This window comes from Suricata suricatta, chromosome 1 (genome assembly GCF_006229205.1).
Source record: "Suricata suricatta isolate VVHF042 chromosome 1, meerkat_22Aug2017_6uvM2_HiC, whole genome shotgun sequence".
Classification (NCBI taxonomy): Eukaryota; Metazoa; Chordata; class Mammalia; order Carnivora; family Herpestidae; genus Suricata; species Suricata suricatta.
Genome location: NC_043700.1, coordinates 189,803,255 through 189,821,539, shown reverse-complemented (window position 1 = coordinate 189,821,539; position 18,285 = coordinate 189,803,255). Strand labels below are relative to the sequence as shown.

Below are 18,285 nucleotides of genomic sequence, written 5' to 3'. Positions count from 1 at the left end.
GCCCAGCTGCTCAGGAGCGTGGGACCCGGACTCGGCCCCCACCCCACTCCCCGAGCCTCCCTGTCTACAAAAGGAAAGTAATAGTCCTGCCTCGTGGGATGGTGCAAGGGTTCAAGGAGATAGCGACTTGCCGCAGGGCACGGGGAGCACACCCTGGCTGGTGGCTGTGTTGTCTGTTGAAATCTCACACACTTGTCCTTACCAAGTGCCTAATGCTCTGTGGCTTCCCAGGCTCCTGGCTCGCAGCAGGTGGACAGGTGTCTCTGTTAACCGTTTCTTCCTAGCGGAGTGGGTAAGAAGCCGACGCATTTCCGCAGGAGACCCGCCAGGCTGCAGAGGCAAGACCCCGGCGCACCCCTTCACGGCCCGGGATGTGGCAGTCTGAGTGTGTGCCTTTTAGTGACGCCTTGACCCACCGGAGTCCGTTGGTTTTTGCTGCGTAATGTGGGCAAATGGCAAGTGGTAAAATACGCCAATAAAGTTCTGTTTTTAAACCAAATCTTTTCCCCAGGAGAGAGAGCGGAGGTCGCCAGCATTTAACCTCCAAATCAGCACCTTCCCGGAGAACAACAGCAGCGCGCTCCAGCTGTTCTGTCACCAGGAAGGAGTTAAGGTAGTGTGCTTGGAGGGGGGAGGTGCCCGCCAAACCCACCGCCAGGGGCCCACGCGGATGCCAGGCACAGCCGTGAAGCGGGATCGTGCCTCTGTGTCAGGCGGAGAATTGATTTTAACCAGATAGCCTCTCCCCCGCCCCCCCAATACTGTATTTTGAAAGCCGGAGTTTATGTCTCAGAGGGTCACCAAATGTCAGTCTCTTTGTACCCGTGTTGAAAGCGCAGAAGCGTGTCCACACCTTTGAGGGCACACCCCGGCTTGGCCAGCTCTGGGCTGGGAGCTCCCCGAGCCGCAGGCTCCCGAGCGTGGGTCTGACGGGCAGCACCCGCCAGGAGACCTGTCTTGCTGGGACTCGGAGCGCGGTGAGTGAGGGGGTGGAGAGCGGCTGCCGCCTGGGGTCCTCCTGACCCTCCTGATTCCACCAGCCTAGCCTGCACAGCTCAGCCTACGAGCAGCAAGCAGTCCCTGCCTTCTCTCCCCCGACCCCGAAGCAGCGGCCAGAGCCCTGGGCCCTGCCCGGCGCCCGGGGAGAGCGGTGGCCGAGGCCCCAGCGGGAGAGACGGGGCTGTGCGGCCTTGGCAGTTCCCCACAGAATGAACGTTGGCAATCTTTTCCAGGATGTGAATGTTTCTGAACTTATGAAGAAGCTAGACATCCTTGGCGATAACGGGGTAACTATGCCGGGCGGCGCTGCTCCCGGGCTCCTGTCTCCACCTGGGTGTGCTCTGTGTGTCTTTCCTTCTGGTTCGGTTTCTTCCTAAGAGATCTGACACTCGAGTGTAAGGCTTCTGTGTGGCCGTGCCCTCGTGGGGGTGGGCGGGTCATGCCGTCACGGGGGGTGGGCCGCGCTGTCACCAGCGGGTCACGCTGTCACGGGCCGGCCATGCTGTCACGGGCAGACTTCTGGCCTTAGCTCTTCCCTTGCACCTGCCGGCGATGCAGGCGCACCAAGGAGCTCCCAGAGGGCCGGTGGACCAGTGGGACCCCTCAAGATTTCTGAGATCAGAACGTGGTACTTCTGCCCCCTTAAAAAATGGGCTGGAAAGGCCCTATCTCTCAGAGGCCCAGCCCCAGATAGGACACGGCTGCCTTTAAATGTGGGCCCTGGTGTCGCCTCTCGGAGGGGCGTCGAAGCCGCTCAGCGCTGTCTGCAGGGGGACGCGGGGTCCAGTGTAAAACGCCCTTCCCCATTTTTGTGTTTTAGAATTTGAGAAACGAAGAACAGGTTGCAATAATTCAAGCTGGAACAGTGCTTGCCCTGTGCGAAAAGGTAGAGCCCCGTGGCACCCTCTGTCCGTGCACCGCGTCTTGGCTCCCCCAGCGCCACGCAAGGGACGGCGCGCCCGTGTCCCGCCCCGCTCTGGGCTCGCCTGCCGCGTCCGCGTCTGCATGTGCACGCGCATGCCCGCTCCAGTCCCGCCCAAAGCCACACACGCTTGCTCTCGACAGCTTAGCGCCCAAGCCGGCAGAAACTCCCACCCACGGAGGAAGGAAAGCATCTGCGACCCGGGGATGGATTTCCTTCCGGTTTTCTCCCGCCACTGCATTTTACGCTTTGTTGAGATCCAGCTTGACTTCCAGTGTTCAGCCCTGCCTTTTACACTTACACCCCGCGTCATTCCACCATAGGGTTAAACCAGAAGTCACTTGTCCTTTGGATGTTAAATACCGAGGGGGTTTCCATTTAGTTTTCCTGTTTATCATTATGCGGTGGTGAATAGCATTGCGCATCGATTTCGATACACCTTTTAAAACTCTCCCACGGGAGAGATTCTAGGTGTGGAATCACTGGGCCTCGGTAGGGAGGATTTTCAGAGCTTTAATATCGTCAAAGTGTCCACCTGAGTGTTATCGCATCGCTGGGTCCACGTCCACCTTGGCGTATTGCCACCAGATGTTACTGGTTCCGTTTTCAGTTACTTGAGTGCGGGTGATATGGGTTTTTATTGTGTGTGGTCTGTTTTCTTCTTCCTTGTGCATCGTGATCACATTTCTTTAGATCATGTCCATTGGGTTTGTCATTCATTCATCCATTCGTACGTTCACTGCCTACCTACTTCTCGTTGAGTATGGTGTTTGTGCTGGCTTGTGTGCTTTACATGTTAATAACTTTTGGGGGTATTTGTTAAAAATGTGTTCCTGATTTGTTCACCTTTTACATTGGTTTAGGGTATTTTGGGTACACACGTCGCTCCCCTCTAGAGAGCTTTTCCTTTTGCTGCCTAGGAGTTACACTTTGAAATACTATTTTAATAACGATGAGGTCTTCGTGATCTTAATCAAGAGTCTTTCCAGAATTTTTGGAAGGGCATTGAGGATATAAATAGTCTGCTCCGCTGGGCTCTTGTCCTTCCTCCCCAGCCACGTGAAAGGCACGAAGTGTTGGTAACAAACTTGGGCAGAGCCTTGCCCGAGGTCACACGGGTGGGTGGTGCGTCCCTTCCCCAGTCACTGCATCCTCAGGTGGTCAGCAGGTGGTTCTGACTCATGCCTGGCTGGCTGCTGGGCCCATGGGACGCGGGTGCCCAGTGTTAGGCACATGGTACACATTCAGTAAACATATCCAAAGTCAACTGCCCAGCCTCCTATAACAGTGCCCCGGGGAGGCACTGGTAAACACTCATGACTCGGTTTAGTGCCACGTGCTCCCTGGAGGATGCCGTAATGTCAGGCCCAGCAATCCCTTCCCATCCCCTGGGAGGCCCCTCCACTGCTGACGCCCGGCCCACCACTCAGCCTTCCGCAGATTGGTCTCTGGATCACCCTGAGTCTCAAAACCAGGAATCCCGGAACCTTGCGGGTTCAGTGTCGGGAACCCAGGATGCGGCATTTTTAAGCAGAAGCAAACATTGCTACTAAGCACCTGAGACAGAGGTTGGTTGCTAGAAGGGTTTGGTCATGACTGTGACTGTGACCCAATAGCAGGAACCATCCATGACTTGGGTGGCTGGTTTGGGAGGGGGCTGGGAGCGGGCCAGAGCCTCCGGGAGGGCCCCGCACGGTGGAAAGTTCACAGCCTCGCAGAGAGCAGCCCCTTTTAAGCCGCTTCCTTCTCCCAGGCAGGCCCTCCCTGATACACTCCTCCTGGCAAATACTGGGCGCCCAGACCTGTAGCCTTCGGCCCCACCTCAGATCTGTTCCTCTCAGCAACCGCTCGAGATTAGTGAGTCACCCCTTCTACAGCTGCCTGGCCTGTGGCAGCTCCCCCCCCCCCACTCCCCACTCTCACCAGCCAGCGTTACAGGGGAGAGGCGCCCACCTCCTGATTTGAGACAGTCCTTGGGGGCGGGATTCAGACCAGTGTTTTGCCATTTTCTCAGTTTGGGTCTAAGAGACCCCGGCCCTGCCCCGGTTCTGTGACTAAAGACCCTGCAGGTTGGGGGTTGCTGTATGTGCCCCCGGAGGGAATAGTAATGCCTAGAATGACCCCAAGAGGGAAGAAAGGCGGGTCTGCAGGATGAGCTGAGGCCCCGAGGGGACCCCCCCCTCCCCGCCTGGGGAGACAGACAGTCCGATTGCCTGGAACCGAGGGGCTCCTGGGACACGGGAACTGAAACAGAGACAGTCCTGGACAAGCAGGCACGAGTGGGTCACCCTGGAGTGCGCAAGCTGGCAGCGGGATCAGAGACCCCCCCTCCAAATGTCTGTTGTTAAAAACCACCGCCCAGTGCCAGTATCCGACCCAACCAAGGTCAACTTCAAGTTTTGTTTAGAGGCACAAAGCTGCGTTTGCAGCATGTAAGTGAAGGGCACCCAGATTAGGAACGCCACGTGGTGCTCCTGGATGGCCTTGCTCTGGGGCCTTGTCTTGCTCCTGACCCTGCAGGGGGGCGGGGGGAGCCCTATTCCTTCTTGAAAGTTAGCCGGGTCTGAGATCCGCGGCCGCGCCCTGTCCCCGCCCCGCCCCCCACAACACACGCCCCGAGAATCTTGAACACAAGACCTCTGAGGGTTTACAGGGGATCGTGAGTCCTACCCCTTCCTGATGAATCCCCCTCAGGTTCAAAACCAATTGGGAAACAGTTCAAAACCAATCAGAAAGATGGAAGAAAGTTTCATGCTCTTGCTGGTAATGACTGATCGGAGGATTCAGCTTAGGTCTATGGCCATAGTCCAAGCGCTCCAGTCGCTGGCCTGGGGTCACGGTCTTGGGACCCTCTCTGGAGGGAGCATCGGCTGATAGAGGCTCTGGGGGTCAGAAGCCTGCACCTGGGGGCAGAGGCCTGGCTTCCTACAGACTGTCCTCTTCCCCGTGGGCTGACTCACTTCTGCCCTGGGGGATTGGGGGAGGGCAGGTGTCTCTGTCCCCATAACGCCCCTCCTGGCAGGTGCAGCGCTATTTGCATTGAACTTCCTGCTCAGAGAGAGGAAGAGGGGCCCAGTGGCTATCTGGCAGGATTCTTTGATATGAAATTCGTGACCTCACATGCCCAAGATGCCCAGGACCAGCGTTTTCTCCCCTCATGTTACTCTTTCAATTGCTGCAGACCACTTGCCAAGGTTTTTTTTTTCTTTTATGCATAATATCATGTCAAATCTTTTTGTCCAAGAAAAGACTGGACAGCATATTCTGTAAATCCTACTCTAAGAGCAGCTTGCTGTCACGAGTCAAAACAGGAGTTTTATTTTTTCCATTGAAATTTTTTCATTTTATGACTGCTTGCATTAGGATATTCAAAGGAAGCATCTTTCATTTCCTGCCAAAGCGATGCTGATCTATTTCTAAGACATTGCCCATCCTCTCAATGTCAGCTGAAGAGCTGTTCCATCATGGGTGTCTGCTTCTGCTGCTGGCTCTGGGTGTCCAAGATGTTGGGGGGGGACCCTGTGTGATCACAGCTTCATCTAGTCTTGTCCCCTCCACGGAGCCAGCACGCCCGCTCCCAGACCTCCACAGTGTCTGCTATCATCCAGCAAATGTTTCTTGAGCTCATGCTTCATGCTGGGGCCCGTGCTGGGTGAGGAAGGGTAACAGAACGTGTCCGATGTGGTCTCTACCTTTGGGCTTTTGGGGGAGGGAGACCTACAAATGCAATCTGTCAGGTGAGTGCTGTGAGAGCCATTCACAGGATGACATAGGGATCCCGGAGGGCACCTGACCCCACGGACGGACGGACGCAGGAAGTGGGGTAGGCTTCCTGGAGGAGGCCCCAGTGGCCCCAGTAGGTGTTAGCTCAGTGGAGGCCTGGGGTGGAGGCTGGGGTGAGGGAGAGGGTGATGCTGGGAGGGAGAGCGGCAGGTGCAGAGGCCCTTCGGTGAAGGAAGATGTGGCTCCGTGGTCGGCCAGCGGTGGTCAGGAGCAGTGGGATGTCCCTGAGGGCTTTAAGCGGATGTAGGTTTTCGAGAGCACGTGCGGGCTTGAGAGCAGACAGGGCTCTGGGTCCAGACAGGAGGCTGGAGGGGGGGAGGAGTGGGGAGGCAGAAGGTGGGGAGGAGGTGGAACCAATGTATGGGACGGAAGGGAAGGACTGGGAAGGGAAGGGAAGGGGAAGGAGGCATCAAGGCTGCTCCCTGCTTCCCGGTTTGAGTGAAACGGGGCTCTTCCCCAACAGAGGGACCGGGGAGGCCAGAGGAGGAATCAGAGGGAGCTGCCGTGGGGCCGTCTGGGCTGGAGGGAGACGTTGCAGAGAGCAGAGGGAGCCCAAGGGCAGGTAGAATCCCCGGGGGCGAGGGGAGAGGAACGAGGGGGGAAAGCCAAGGGCAGGGCTCCAAGGGGATGCGAAACTTCAGCCACTGGAGGAGGAGGAAAAAGCCAGGAGCACCACGTGGCAGCAAGGCGAGGCTGGGAGGCCAGGGAAGGGGCGTGGTCCAGAGGCGGAGGAGAGGAGGCTGTCTGTCGGGCTGAACACGCACGTTCATACCCGCTGTCAAACACGCACACCCCGTGCCTGCACACATCAGGCCCATCCCCCATGGCTCTACCTCCCCAGCTTATCCCTTAGGCCGGCTCCTCATAAAGCTGGACCTACGTACCTGCATCCTGAGACACGATTGCCCACCTCTGGCTCACCACCAGCCCAGCCCTGGTACCTGCCCTTGGCAGGCACTCGCCCACCCACTTCCGCACAACCATTGCCCCACAGTGCACCCGTCTGCTCAGGGCCACCACTGCAGGAGTGGGGGCTGGGCTAGGAATCCCCAGGCCCACCCGTGCGACCTCACTAGGCATCCACGTGCTGCCTGTGCCTTGGGCTGGGCGCCAAGGGCCAGATGCGGTCCTCAGTGTGAAGCCACCATTGCAACTTAGACCTCAGGGACGCTTGGCGAGGCTGCTGGGCATGGAGTCGGGCTCCCACTGGATGCACATCGACTCCCTTTTGGACACACACACATACCCACATCCACGTGCAGGTACACACACACACACACACACACAAGTGGATGTCCATGACCCAGGTGACCCCTGAGCAAACACCTGTCAAAGCTGAACAGAGAAATTCTGTTGCAAGTCTCCCCCTCCCCCGGATGCCCCAGGACGGGATGAGGAGCCCAGGAGCGGAGTCGGGGTGGCCCCCTGCACACGCGGCTTGGGGGAAGACCCCCAGCCAGCGCTGGTTCTCATTTGCTGGCGCTCTGTCCCTGCTGTTTTCCAGTGGCTGAAGCAGATAGAGGGCACTGAGGCGGCCCTGACTCAGAAGATGCTGGATCTAGAGAAGGAAAAGGTAAAGGCCTCAGCCCTCCGGGAGGCAAGAGGGTGGAAAGGGCTCCAACGACTTCCCTTCTCCCCGCCCAGGAAGGGCTCTCGGGGATTTCCGTGTGCATTTATTTGCACAAATTTCTAGATTCGCCTTTTGCCCCGGTGGCTGTTCTGGGTAATTGTCACCTATTTGCCTACTCGGTCACCCACTCGGTCATTCCCGAAATACATATTTTTGGAGCCTCTTTATCCCCGGGGCCTTACCAGGATTAGAGGTCCGGTGATGAATATGCAGGGTCCCCGCCTCAAGGACTGAGCTCACAAGCCAGGGGGACGTGTGCTCCTGAGCCAGCAGCCACGGTGTGGCCTGAGGACATCAGGAGTGGTACTGGCGATGTCCAGGCACTTGGCCCAGCGGCTCCGCAGACACCAGCTGGGCCTCCCATCTTTGCTGTCCCCTTAATGCTCACGAGAGGTTGGGAAGGCTGCGCCAGCCCCTTGCGTCCTATTGCTAAGTGTGGAGGGGGGTCCAAGTTCCCCAGCCTGAGGGCATCGGAGAGGGCTTCCCAGAAGAAACGGTTCTTGAGAGTCTTCAAGGACCAATTCAAGTGTTGCAAGTAGAAATGAGAGGCGAAAGCGGGAGGGAGAAGGAAGAGCTTACAGCCTGGAAACAGGTGGGGTGAGTGAGTCCTGCCTTGGAACCGGGTCCCTCCTCTGTGACCAGGCCCTCTCTGGTCCTGTTTCCTCATCTGTAAGGTCAAGGGACTGCAGTCGATGAGTCCGCACCTTGAAAGCCTCAAATGGGCACTAGGGTTTGCCTTCTGGGCACACGGTGCGTGCAGAGACTCAAAGCATGAGCCGGGTTGCGGCGGGCAGGCACGCGGCAATGACAGGAGCCAGGAGGTGGGGAGGCGATCAATGCTGTCCGTGTGGGAGCAAGAGTCTCATCTGAGAACTGATGCGACGGTCCCCCGGGGCCGCCAGGACGTGACAAGAGGAACCCAGAGGGATTCCTGCTTGGCCACTGGGCGGGAGCAGCGGCGTTTCATTGCAGTCAGGCGCCCACGTGGAAGGGAAGCCTGCAGGGGGAGGGACGGCGTTGATCACGGTTCCTGGCCCCAGGCCATCACCTCCCTTCTCGCCTGAGCCCCGGGGGGGGGGGGGGGGCGGCTCGGTGGGACTGTCACTCTCTAGCAGAGGTGATCAGGTGGGCTCGGGAGGTCCTGGCTGTGAGGGGTTCTCATGCTGACCTTGATCTTGGGGGGGGGGTCCTCTTTTCCAGGACCTATTCAGCAGGCAGAAGGGCTACCTGGAGGAGGAGCTGGACTACAGGAAGGAAGCCCTCGACCAGGCGCACCTGGTAGGACCAGGCGTGGGTTGGACGCTTTGGCTCTTTAAACTCAACCTTAGAGGCCGTTTTTTCCTTCAGGGCTGACACCATGTTTGGGGGCCCTGCAAGTGCCACGTGGCCGCCATCAGAATGCCCTGTTCGTGTCCTGACTGGAGCGACTGTACAGAGAAATGGTTGCTCTTCTCCAAACCAATCATGATTTTCAAAAATTGTTAGCCTGATGGTATCTTTAGACATGCTCGCCCAGTTCTAGTAATCCTCTGAGATGCGTGAGAAGAAACGGTCTCCCTTTGGTGTTTATTAACACGTAAATACTTATTTATGCACGCCCCTCCCCCTCCCCAAGCAAGTTTTCCTGTAAACAGGAAGCAAGGGAACACAGAGGCAAAGCACTGAGCAGAGGCCGGGGGCCATCAGAGAAAATGACCTGTTGTGAGGCCCCACGCACGTGGGTCACAGAATGTTCCGGGCTTCCAGGTCGCTAGTTTCACCTGGGGTCACGTCCAGGTTCACACGTCGGAGCACACTCCTGGCGGCGAGCGAGACAGTGAGTAGTACGGGTCCTGTCAGGGTGTCCCCACGGCACAGAGAGTGGAGAGTTCAGGGTCCCTCCTGAAAGAGGCAGTGTTGTCCCCAACGCCGAGAGTCAGTCTTCGCCCGGATGATTCGTGGTTCACATTACGTTACACGATGGGTCAGTGCCTGTGAAGTGCAGAGTCAGCAACTGAAACATGACTTGCAAAGCCTTGTTGCCATGAGCGTGTCCAGGAAGATGGGACGCGGGGAGCCTGGGCTCGGCGCAGGCGGGAGATGCCAGGCGAGAGGGTCTGCCTCCTTGAGACCTTTGGTCTCCTTGGGAATGTGGGGGCGGGGGAGCCCGGAGGGAGTAGGACCCCTGGATTGAGCCTCGCTGGGTCTGACGTTCGCCCTCCAGCGCTGCCTTCTGGGCGCACGGTGTTGTAACGGTGTGGAGGGCAGTGTTGACGGCGAGCAGCGTGGAGGGAGTCCCCTGTGGTCTCTTCGTGAGCGCCTTTCCCTGCATCACACCCCGTCTGTCACCCGGGGCTGCCTTCCCAAGCATTTCCCGGAAAGCTCTGCGGAGCGTGACTTCCCGCCTCTCATAGGCACGTTGGGAGAACTCTGAAGGGCTTCTTGAATCCTTGAATATGTTGAAGGGGGGGGGGGCTCCGAGAGGGTCATAAGCAAGTGAGTGGTCAACTCGCTGGGTCATGAGATGTCTTTTCAAGGGACATCTTGCAGGACTGGCAATTTTCAACACATTTTGGAAAAGCGTGGTGTCCACACTGGGCTGTCCGGCACCATCTGCAGGAGGCCCGGGGGACCTCAGGGTCCTGCTTCTGCAGCGAAGGCCCCTGGCGGGCTAACCCTGGCGCCCTGTAGAAACGACGTGCGGTCCCAGACTGTTCCAAAGCCTCGGGTGGGATTTCCATTGCATGACGAGGCTGCGTCCCGATGCCGCGCTGGACTGACTCAGAAAGCCAGGGGAACGCCATGTGCTCCCAGAGGGTGACAGTGCCGTGTGCCTGGGCAGGAGTGAGGATGGCAGGTGCCACATCGTGAGCCTGCGGGCCTTTGTCATTGCTCTGAGATGGCACAGGTCCACAGGGGAGCCTCTGGAATCAGGGGGTGTGGGGTCCCGGCTGGAAGCTGGTGACAGCTGTCGGGTGGCGGGGGAGGGGTGAACCAGCAGGGCCCAGGCAAGCTCTCGCTCCATGGGGGGCCCACATGGGGACCCCTGGGCTGGGCCAGCTCACAGACTTCCACCTTCCGGGGGGCCGGGGATGGGGAAGGTGATTACAACTGGGCCTGGCCTGATGGGTCTGGATCCCCCTTCCCCCTGCCTGGGGAGTCCGCACAGCCACGCAGACTGAAGGAGCCAGGACAGCAGGGGCCACACAGCGGCAGAGGCTGCCGGTGTGAACCCCCTGCCTCAAGCCGCCTCTCGAGAGGCACTTTCCACCCAAGTTGAAGATCCGTCGGTCTGTGTGGTCTTAGGAAAACAAGGTACCGTTCTTCAGCTCCTAAGATCCCTTAGCTGGAATCCCTGAGGTTCAGTGTGTGGGGAAGTTACTGGTGCGGGACGGGCCACTGAGGATAGAGACCAAACAGCCTGACCCACGATGGCCTTTGCATCCGACGACGCTGTGGGTGGGGATTTAGGGAGGCAGAGAAGGAGATAATTCTCTCTTTTGTCCCTAGATATTCCCATGAGGTAACTATATTTAAGTGTCTTGGAAAGAAATAACTTCTAACTTGATTAAAACTCACAAGGTGCCTCTGACCGGCCACTAATCTCTCATCCGCTTTACTCACAAATGGTGTCTTGCTTTTTTTTCTTTTCTTTTCTTTTTTTTTCTTTAAGCAAGGAGGGCACGGTTGGAACATTGTTACTATTTGCTGTAGGTTTACATTGCATTCCTAACTAGCTGGCTGAAAACCACGGGGTGCAATTTGACACATATTTTCTTCTTCGCTGACACCCCTGATCAAAGGGAAAGTTTGTCCCCGAGGTGGGGGGATACGCAGGGATCCAAGGATAAAACGAAAAACTCTCTTCGAATCGCACGTTTGATGGGGTGGTTTCGATCGCTTCTTCTCATTGCCCTGGTCCCCCCGAACAGAGTAGGGTATCTTGATTGGCTAGAGGGAGAAGTGTTCTCAAAAAGCTGCACATGGGCCCAAAGGGGCTCCCTCGCTCCCTGCCTGCCCGCGCCTGCTCGGCTAGCCACCCCCTCCCCCTCCGCACGCCTCCCCTCCCCTGCCTGAGCTCTGCCTCCCTCCGCCGCCATGCCCTGGCCGTTACTGTCGACCCGTGTGTGATCTTTCCGCTGTCTGTGTGATTTGGGCCACTCAGAAAATCCAGGAGCTGGAGGCCACGCTGTACGACGCGCTGCAGCAGGAGCCGGGGCGCAGGGCCAGCGAGGCGCTGAGCGAGGGCCAGCGGGAGGACCTGCAGGCCGCCGTGGAGAAGGTGCGCCGGCAGATCCTGAGGCAGAGCCGCGAGTTCGACAGCCAGGTCCTGCGGGAGCGCATGGAGCTGCTGCAGCAGGCCCAGCAGGTGAGGGGCAGGCGGCGGCCCCCAGGTGCCCCTTGCCCCCCTCCCAGCCTCTCACCCCCCAGGCGTGTTTGGTGGAAGGCTGGCAGCAAAGCGAGTTTCCGCGCAGCAAGGCGTGTCTGCCTCCGGGCGGCCTCACCACGCGGCAGGTGCATCCTCGGCGACGGGACTGATGTGCATGTGCGCTAGCCGTTTTTCCCGGTGCGCAAGGATTTAAACCATAGGGCACGCCCCCTTGCGGAGCGCAATGCAAACCAGAGCCGGGGTCCCCTGGGTCCTCTGCCTCCTGCATCGGAGTCCTGTTTGAAAGCCAGGCTCCTAAACCCAGGAGGCATGGCCTAACCGTTTGCCTTTTTTTGCTGTATTTTGTGACGACGCTTGATCTGAGCCCTGCACCTCGTGGCCGTAGTAGTGCCTGTCGACTCCAGAAACCTAAATGTGTCCCAAGGTTTGGAGTCCTGTGGGAGTGACGTGGGCTTGGCTGCAGGGCCTCCAGGGTGATCATGGGGACGAAGTGGGGGCAGCAGCCCACTCACGCCTGTGGGGCCCTCACCACCCTTGATTGCCCCCCCCTCCTCCTCCCCTGCAGGGGGGGACGGCGATGTCCATTCTTGGGCTGCAAACGCTAGAGGTCATGAAGGTTAAGTTGAGTCCTGAAGGTCACATGGCCTGCGGGGCTGGGGGTCCCACCAGTGAGGAAGGACCTGGGTGACTGAGGGGGAGGCAATGTCACAGAAGGCAAAGCAGGTAGACGTGGCAGAGGAGGGCAGGGAGGGTCGTGTCTGAAGACAGACCAGGCCCCCGGGTATTCGAGGAGAGAGCAGGGGGCACAGTCCGACTGCGTGCGGTGCAGGAGACAGAGGAGGTGAAGGGGAGGGGGGCTGTCAGGCTGGACGGGCTCTTCGTTCAAGACCTGGGCTGGCTGAAAGGGCTTGCGGGCGCCCCCGAGGGCCCACCTGGCTGTCACCCCCAGTCCCGTGCAGCCTCTGCACATCGGCCCGGAAGCGGTGTGCCTCCAGGGTGCACACACATGTGCCCACACACACAGCCTGGTGAAGGGAGGGGGAGGCTTCATTATGAGGGAGAGCCCTGACCAGGTTGGGGATGGAGAGATTAGAGACTGGGGGGAGGAGAAGGGAAAGGCATCGGTCCACTGATTGGGAAGACCTGATGTGCAGGAGGGACAAGTGAGGCCCGGACACAGACCAGAGGGCAAGGCAGAACTTCATGCTCTGAGCAGGGGCCAGCGGGGAAGGAGAAGGAGGGAACAATGGTGAGGCTTTGTGCCCTCCCACAGGGCGGGGGGGGGGGGCTTAAGGTGCCCGCCACTCCCTCTTGCGTTCCTAGGGGAGGAGAGGGGCGGGCTGCCACTGCTCAGGTGAGGGCACGCAGCGCAGCCGGAGGGCTGGAAGGGGGGAAGGGAGGGCTTGGAATCCCCGTGGCTCCAGACGGGCAGGGAAGTTGCTGGTTCAGGACAGACCACTGAGGATGGAGAGCAAGAATGTGCAGGTGGCCGTGGCCAGAGGATTGTCAGCCTTGCAGGGTGGGGCAGAGCAGGGAGGGAAAGGGAGGCAAGAGACGGAGGGGAGGAGCTTATGATCAGTGACCATCAAGGAGATCTTGGCGTGGGCGTTTGCCTTCGAGGATGCTGTCACCCAATCACCTCTGCTACTGTCACATCAATAGTGACAAGTGGCCTGGGACGCCCCCAGCCTGTTGGAGGTCCAAACACAGCACAGATCCTGACAAACTCAGCCAGAAATCCCAGCTGCTGAGGACTCGCAGGGGAAGGTCTTCTTCCGAGAGGTGACAAGGCTCCCGGGGCAAGGCCCTACCAGGCACGTTTTGAAAACAAGGAGGACAAGGCCAGGTGGCCATCAAGGGGGACCAGCATTTCAGACAGCGGCACGTCATGGCGTGGTCAGCTTGGGGTGACAGAGTGGTTAGAAGCAAACACAAACACTGGGACCAGACCGTACGGCTTTGAACCCTATCTCCTGCTTATTAGCTGTGTGGCCTTGGCCAAGTGCCTTGACCTATCTGAGCCTCAGCTTCCTCATGTGGATGGTAATCACGCCTCCTCACTGGGGTGTTGTAAGGTTCAACTGGACCCTCACGTGTGATGTGCTACCAGTAAGCATAGGCAGCTGTTTTGTGGCCGAGTGCAGACCGTGAGAAGGTGCAGCGGGAGCAGGACCAGACAGAGGAGCCGGACGCTGGCTCGTATCTGACGTCCAGCCCTGGGCCTCATCTGTGGGGCTCGCTGACCGAGCGTGGGTGAGTGGAGGTGTTGTTCAGAGAATCCAGCTCAAAGCAGAGAATGGCATTCGTGTGTTTGGACCAAAAAGTCGTTACCCGTCACGAGGGTCTGAATCTCATGAAGGTGCTTCCTGGAAGGTACCGTGGGCCAGTGAACGCGTCCTGAAGACACAGGGCAAGGTGGCGTTCGGCCGTGACTCCTGGGAACGCACCATGTCCTGCATGCTAAGAAAGGAAGGGAGCTGGGCGTTTTAATTTTTTTTAATGTTTTATTTATTTTTGAGACAGAGAAAGACAGCATGAATGGGGAGGGGCAGAGAGAGAGGGAGACACAGAATCGGAAGCAGGCTCCAGGCTCTGAGCTGTCACACAGAGCCCGACGCAGGGCTCGAAACCACGAATGTGAGATCATGATTTGAGCCAAAGTCGGAGGCTTAACTGACTGAGCCATCCAGGTGCCCCACTGGGAGTTTTAAAAAAGGAAAGAAATCCAAGCTGCCTGTGTAGGGAGTTTGAGGACTGGGGCCCCTTAAAGAGAGAGAAAATCATTGACAATAGGAGGGTTTTGGAGTGTTGGCTGAGATCACAGGGGACAAATCACTTCCTTTGACGTTTCTCTTGCACCTAAGCATGGAGACAGTTAATGGCTTGACCCAACACTGCAGATTGTTGCTCCTTTATCTCTGGGGCATTTTCGAGTGAGTTGAAAATTCTGCTGACGGCAAACGATAGGCACCTTTCCTCCCACTGAGCATGAGAACGGCCCTCACTTCTATGAAAACACACGAATCGGCGTGGGGTGGCCAATGTAGAGAAAGTCGCTGAATGACATGGCCCTCTGAGACAAGACATACAGACCGATTAGCTGGTGCAGGGAGCATGGCGGGTGTGCAGTAACAGGAGGACTCCCTTTGTATAATAGCCCCTGGCTCCGTCCGTCCCTGCTACTCAAAGTGTGGTCCGTGGACCAGCGGGGGCCCCTGCTACTCAAAGTGTGGTCCGTGGACCAGCGGGGGTGGCATCACCCAGGAGCTGTTAGAAATGCAGACTCCCGGGGCTGCCCCAGACCTACTGAATCGGATTCTGCCTTTAACAAGATTCCCAGGTGATCTCTCTGCAGCTTAGAGTTGCTCAGTTTTGGTTCGTTGTGAACAGAGATCCATGGCTGGGAGCAGAGGGGAGCAGGGTCCTGTCTCTGTCTGCCTGGGCACCGTAACCAAACGCGGCAGCCAGGCCTTGAACAAACATCTGTGTCTCACGGCTGGAGGCTGGCAGTCCAAGGACAAGGGGCTGGATGATTTGGTTGTTGGTTGTCCTGGATTATGGATAGCCTCCTTCTGTGCCCTCAAATGGCCTGGGGTGCCCGAGGCAGGGAAAGGGTGATGAAGGAAAAGGAGGAAGCAGGTCAGAGAGAGATTGTTCTCTTCTTAGGAGTCCGCCAGTCCTACCAGATCAGGGACCCACGCCTTCTCATGCTCTCATGCCTTCTAGCCCTCCTGCCTCTCCCTGGCGCCCTGACTCAGCCCCCTCCAGGGCCCACCCCCTCGCTCGTCCGGGCTCAGTCCAGAATCAACAGCAAGTCCTAACACTCAGGCTTCAGCTTCTTCATCTGTCCTCTGGGCAACTTGGAGTGACGTCACCTCCAGGCACTGCCTTGAGGGTCCTGTGTCACTTTGCAGGTGGAAATGCTTGGCCAGACTCTCCCTGTGGGGGTCCCAGATGGCTCCCCCCTTGCTGAGCACCACACCTGAGAGTTCCAGCCGGCATCTCGGTGCCTTTGTAAAAGATGCTCAGACTTCAGAGCATGTCTGTTCCCTGCAACAGAATTTTCTGGAGCTGGGTCATCGGGGTTTGATGTCTGAGCAGAGGGGAGAGTTTCCTTACAGCAGGCTCGGAGACAACAGGGCAGCGGGAAAAGCGAGGCTTTGTGGCTTCCTGCTTCCCTTCCATGGCTATTTCCGGGTCAAGTACCTGTCAGGTGCCAGGCATGAGTCAGGCTATTGGGGCTGGGGCAGGGAGCAAAATCCCTGCTTTCATGGAGAGCATGTTCCTATAATCCAGGGAGGGGCACTTGCAACAAAAAAATGCCAACGATGTCAGAAAGGGTTAAGACAACATGAAGGGCTCTGTGCAGAGAGCAGCACGTACAAAGGCCCTGGGGTGGGAACAGGGCCATCGTGCTTGAGGTCTATAAGCCGTAGTTTTCAAAACTAGTATGTAGGACTTTAAAAAATCCGACATGGTACTTGTCACCCAAACACCAGTTTGTAAGTCTTCAACCCCATTTAGCAGATGGCCCAGCGGCCACGGCAGCTGGACAGAGGCCAGCCCCCAGGAACGGTGGCCCTTCCACTCGTGGCCAGCTCTGAGTTCACGTCCAATGCTCTGCTCTCCACCTCAGACTAACTCCCTGAGTTTCTGGCTTGCTTTTTGCCATTGTCTGTTCTAATTTGAAAGGGTCTTCAGAAATTTGACATTAAAAAAATAACACTGAAAAATCTGCATTTTTTTTCCCCAAAGAGAAAAGAGGGTTAAGGGCTCAAGCATTTCAAAAATGCGTTACAGTGATTTTTTTTCCTTCTGGGAACGTCAAATGCAGCATGTTGGTTATGGGTGCAAAGGGATGGGGTTAGGAGGGTAGGTTCTCAGGTCAGACAGGTTAAGATTCAAATCCAGCCCCACTTACAGTGTGACCCGAGCCTCAGTGTCCTCACCTGTAGAATGGGGACAGTGAGAGCAGCACGTCGGGCCGGGGTCCGTGGAGAATGTATATGCAACTCTGGGAAGAGTACTTGCTACATACAAACTAAATGCTGGGCACGTACGGGTTCATAGACGCCTCACGTGACCTTCCCCACCCGACGACCTTTGCTTTGTACTCTGTCACTTCGGAGCACCAAGAACTCATTCGACACATGCTTACGGGGCACGTGTTGGGTGCTGGGCTCTGTTAGAGAACATGGAGAAGGGAGGAGACAAAGCCTTGGCCTGGTAGAGTCATGTCTGGCGATGAAAGCAGGATGCTTGGGGGGGGTGGCGAGGACCTGAGGAGCGGGAAGGGGCCGTCCCCAACTTGAAGTTCCCCAGTCGTCCCTTCATCCTTGGGATAGAATCCAAGGCCGCGTGGGGCCTGGCCCTCATGACCCTGTCCCCTCCCCACCGCGACCCAGCCTGGAACCTTCTGTGCCCTAGTGGGGACAGGTTCCTTCTGTCATACGGCTTCCATTTGGATGCAGCCCCGAAAGCCGCCTGCCCACGGCCCCGTGTAACTAGCTGCCCCCGCCCCTCTCCCCCCCAATTTATTTCCTTCCTGTCACTTCTTGCTACCTGACTGTCTCCCCATTGGCAGATCAGCTCTGTGAGGGCGGGCCTCTTCGTCAAAGCCCAGAAGTTCTTCCTGGGACATTTTCTCAAGTCCTTCGAAAGCTATAAAGCACCGCCCTCCATCTGACACGGGAGAGTACAGGCCTTCCCCCACCTCCACCCCAGGGGCCCCACCTCACCCTCGGGACATGGGGTCACCGTGGAGATGTTACAGGAGAGGGGTTCAGATTCAAGAGATGACGTGACTCCCTACCACCCACTGGCCGGGAAGCTTGGGGCGCAGGACCCAGGCCAGAGTCCGGCTGAGTTCTGTGTTCATTTTGGGTGCTCTCTGCCTCCGCACCTTGCGAGGGGATCTGTGGGGGACGGTCACGGCCACACTGAGACACACACAGCTTCCCTTGGGTGGAAGGGAATTACGAATGTACGGGTTTCTGCATCCTTCACAGGCTACGTACTCTGTACCAATTCTGCCCTGAGCCCTTGGCTCAGATTCGCTTGTTTGGTCCTCAGACGTGGGCAACGCCATTGCCCCCAATCTACAGATCAGGAAACCAAGGCCCAGAGAGGCTGAGTCACTTGCCCCAGGCGTCAGCTCTGAGGATCAACCATTTTCTCATGTCTTTCAGGCCAATCCATTCTCTGATCCCTGTGTTATCTTTCCCAAATCAAATCCTCATTTCCCTGCCTGAAACCCATCACAGGATCCTCAGGACACCCCCAAATCTGTGGGCCCCCAAGGGGACACTCCAGACCCTCCAAGCTCCGCCTTCGTCCCCCTCCCCCCTCTCTCCCTGCACACCCTGTTCCCTCTGCCTGGGAGTCTGGCGAACCCAGGGTCCTGGGCTGGGCTCTGCCTCTCTGTGCCCCTCTGGCCCCACGGCTCAGCGCCCCCTGTCCTCCCCTCTGGGTTCCAGTGCACCCACCAGGGGTACCCACATAGGATAGCGCCCTGCCCCCTTCCCTTCCCCTGCCTGGTTTTCTCCGTGGTGTTTGTATTCATGCAGTGCCCCAGGTAGGTCC

The 18,285-nt window shown here is 57.8% G+C and overlaps 1 protein-coding gene across 1 annotated transcript; it reads left to right on the top strand.

The window, feature by feature from the left end:
* The first annotated feature begins 517 nt into the window (after positions 1–517).
* LOC115299464 (janus kinase and microtubule-interacting protein 3-like) lies at positions 518–8,818 on the top strand. The gene is made up of 7 exons (XM_029948836.1): positions 518–613; positions 1,233–1,286; positions 1,820–1,885; positions 6,168–6,266; positions 7,209–7,277; positions 8,535–8,612; positions 8,682–8,818. Exons 2-7 carry the CDS (start codon positions 1,254–1,256, stop codon positions 8,685–8,687), a joined length of 351 nt encoding a protein of 116 aa, XP_029804696.1. The 5' UTR covers positions 518–613; positions 1,233–1,253; the 3' UTR covers positions 8,688–8,818.
* Positions 8,819–18,285: the final 9,467 nt, after the last annotated feature.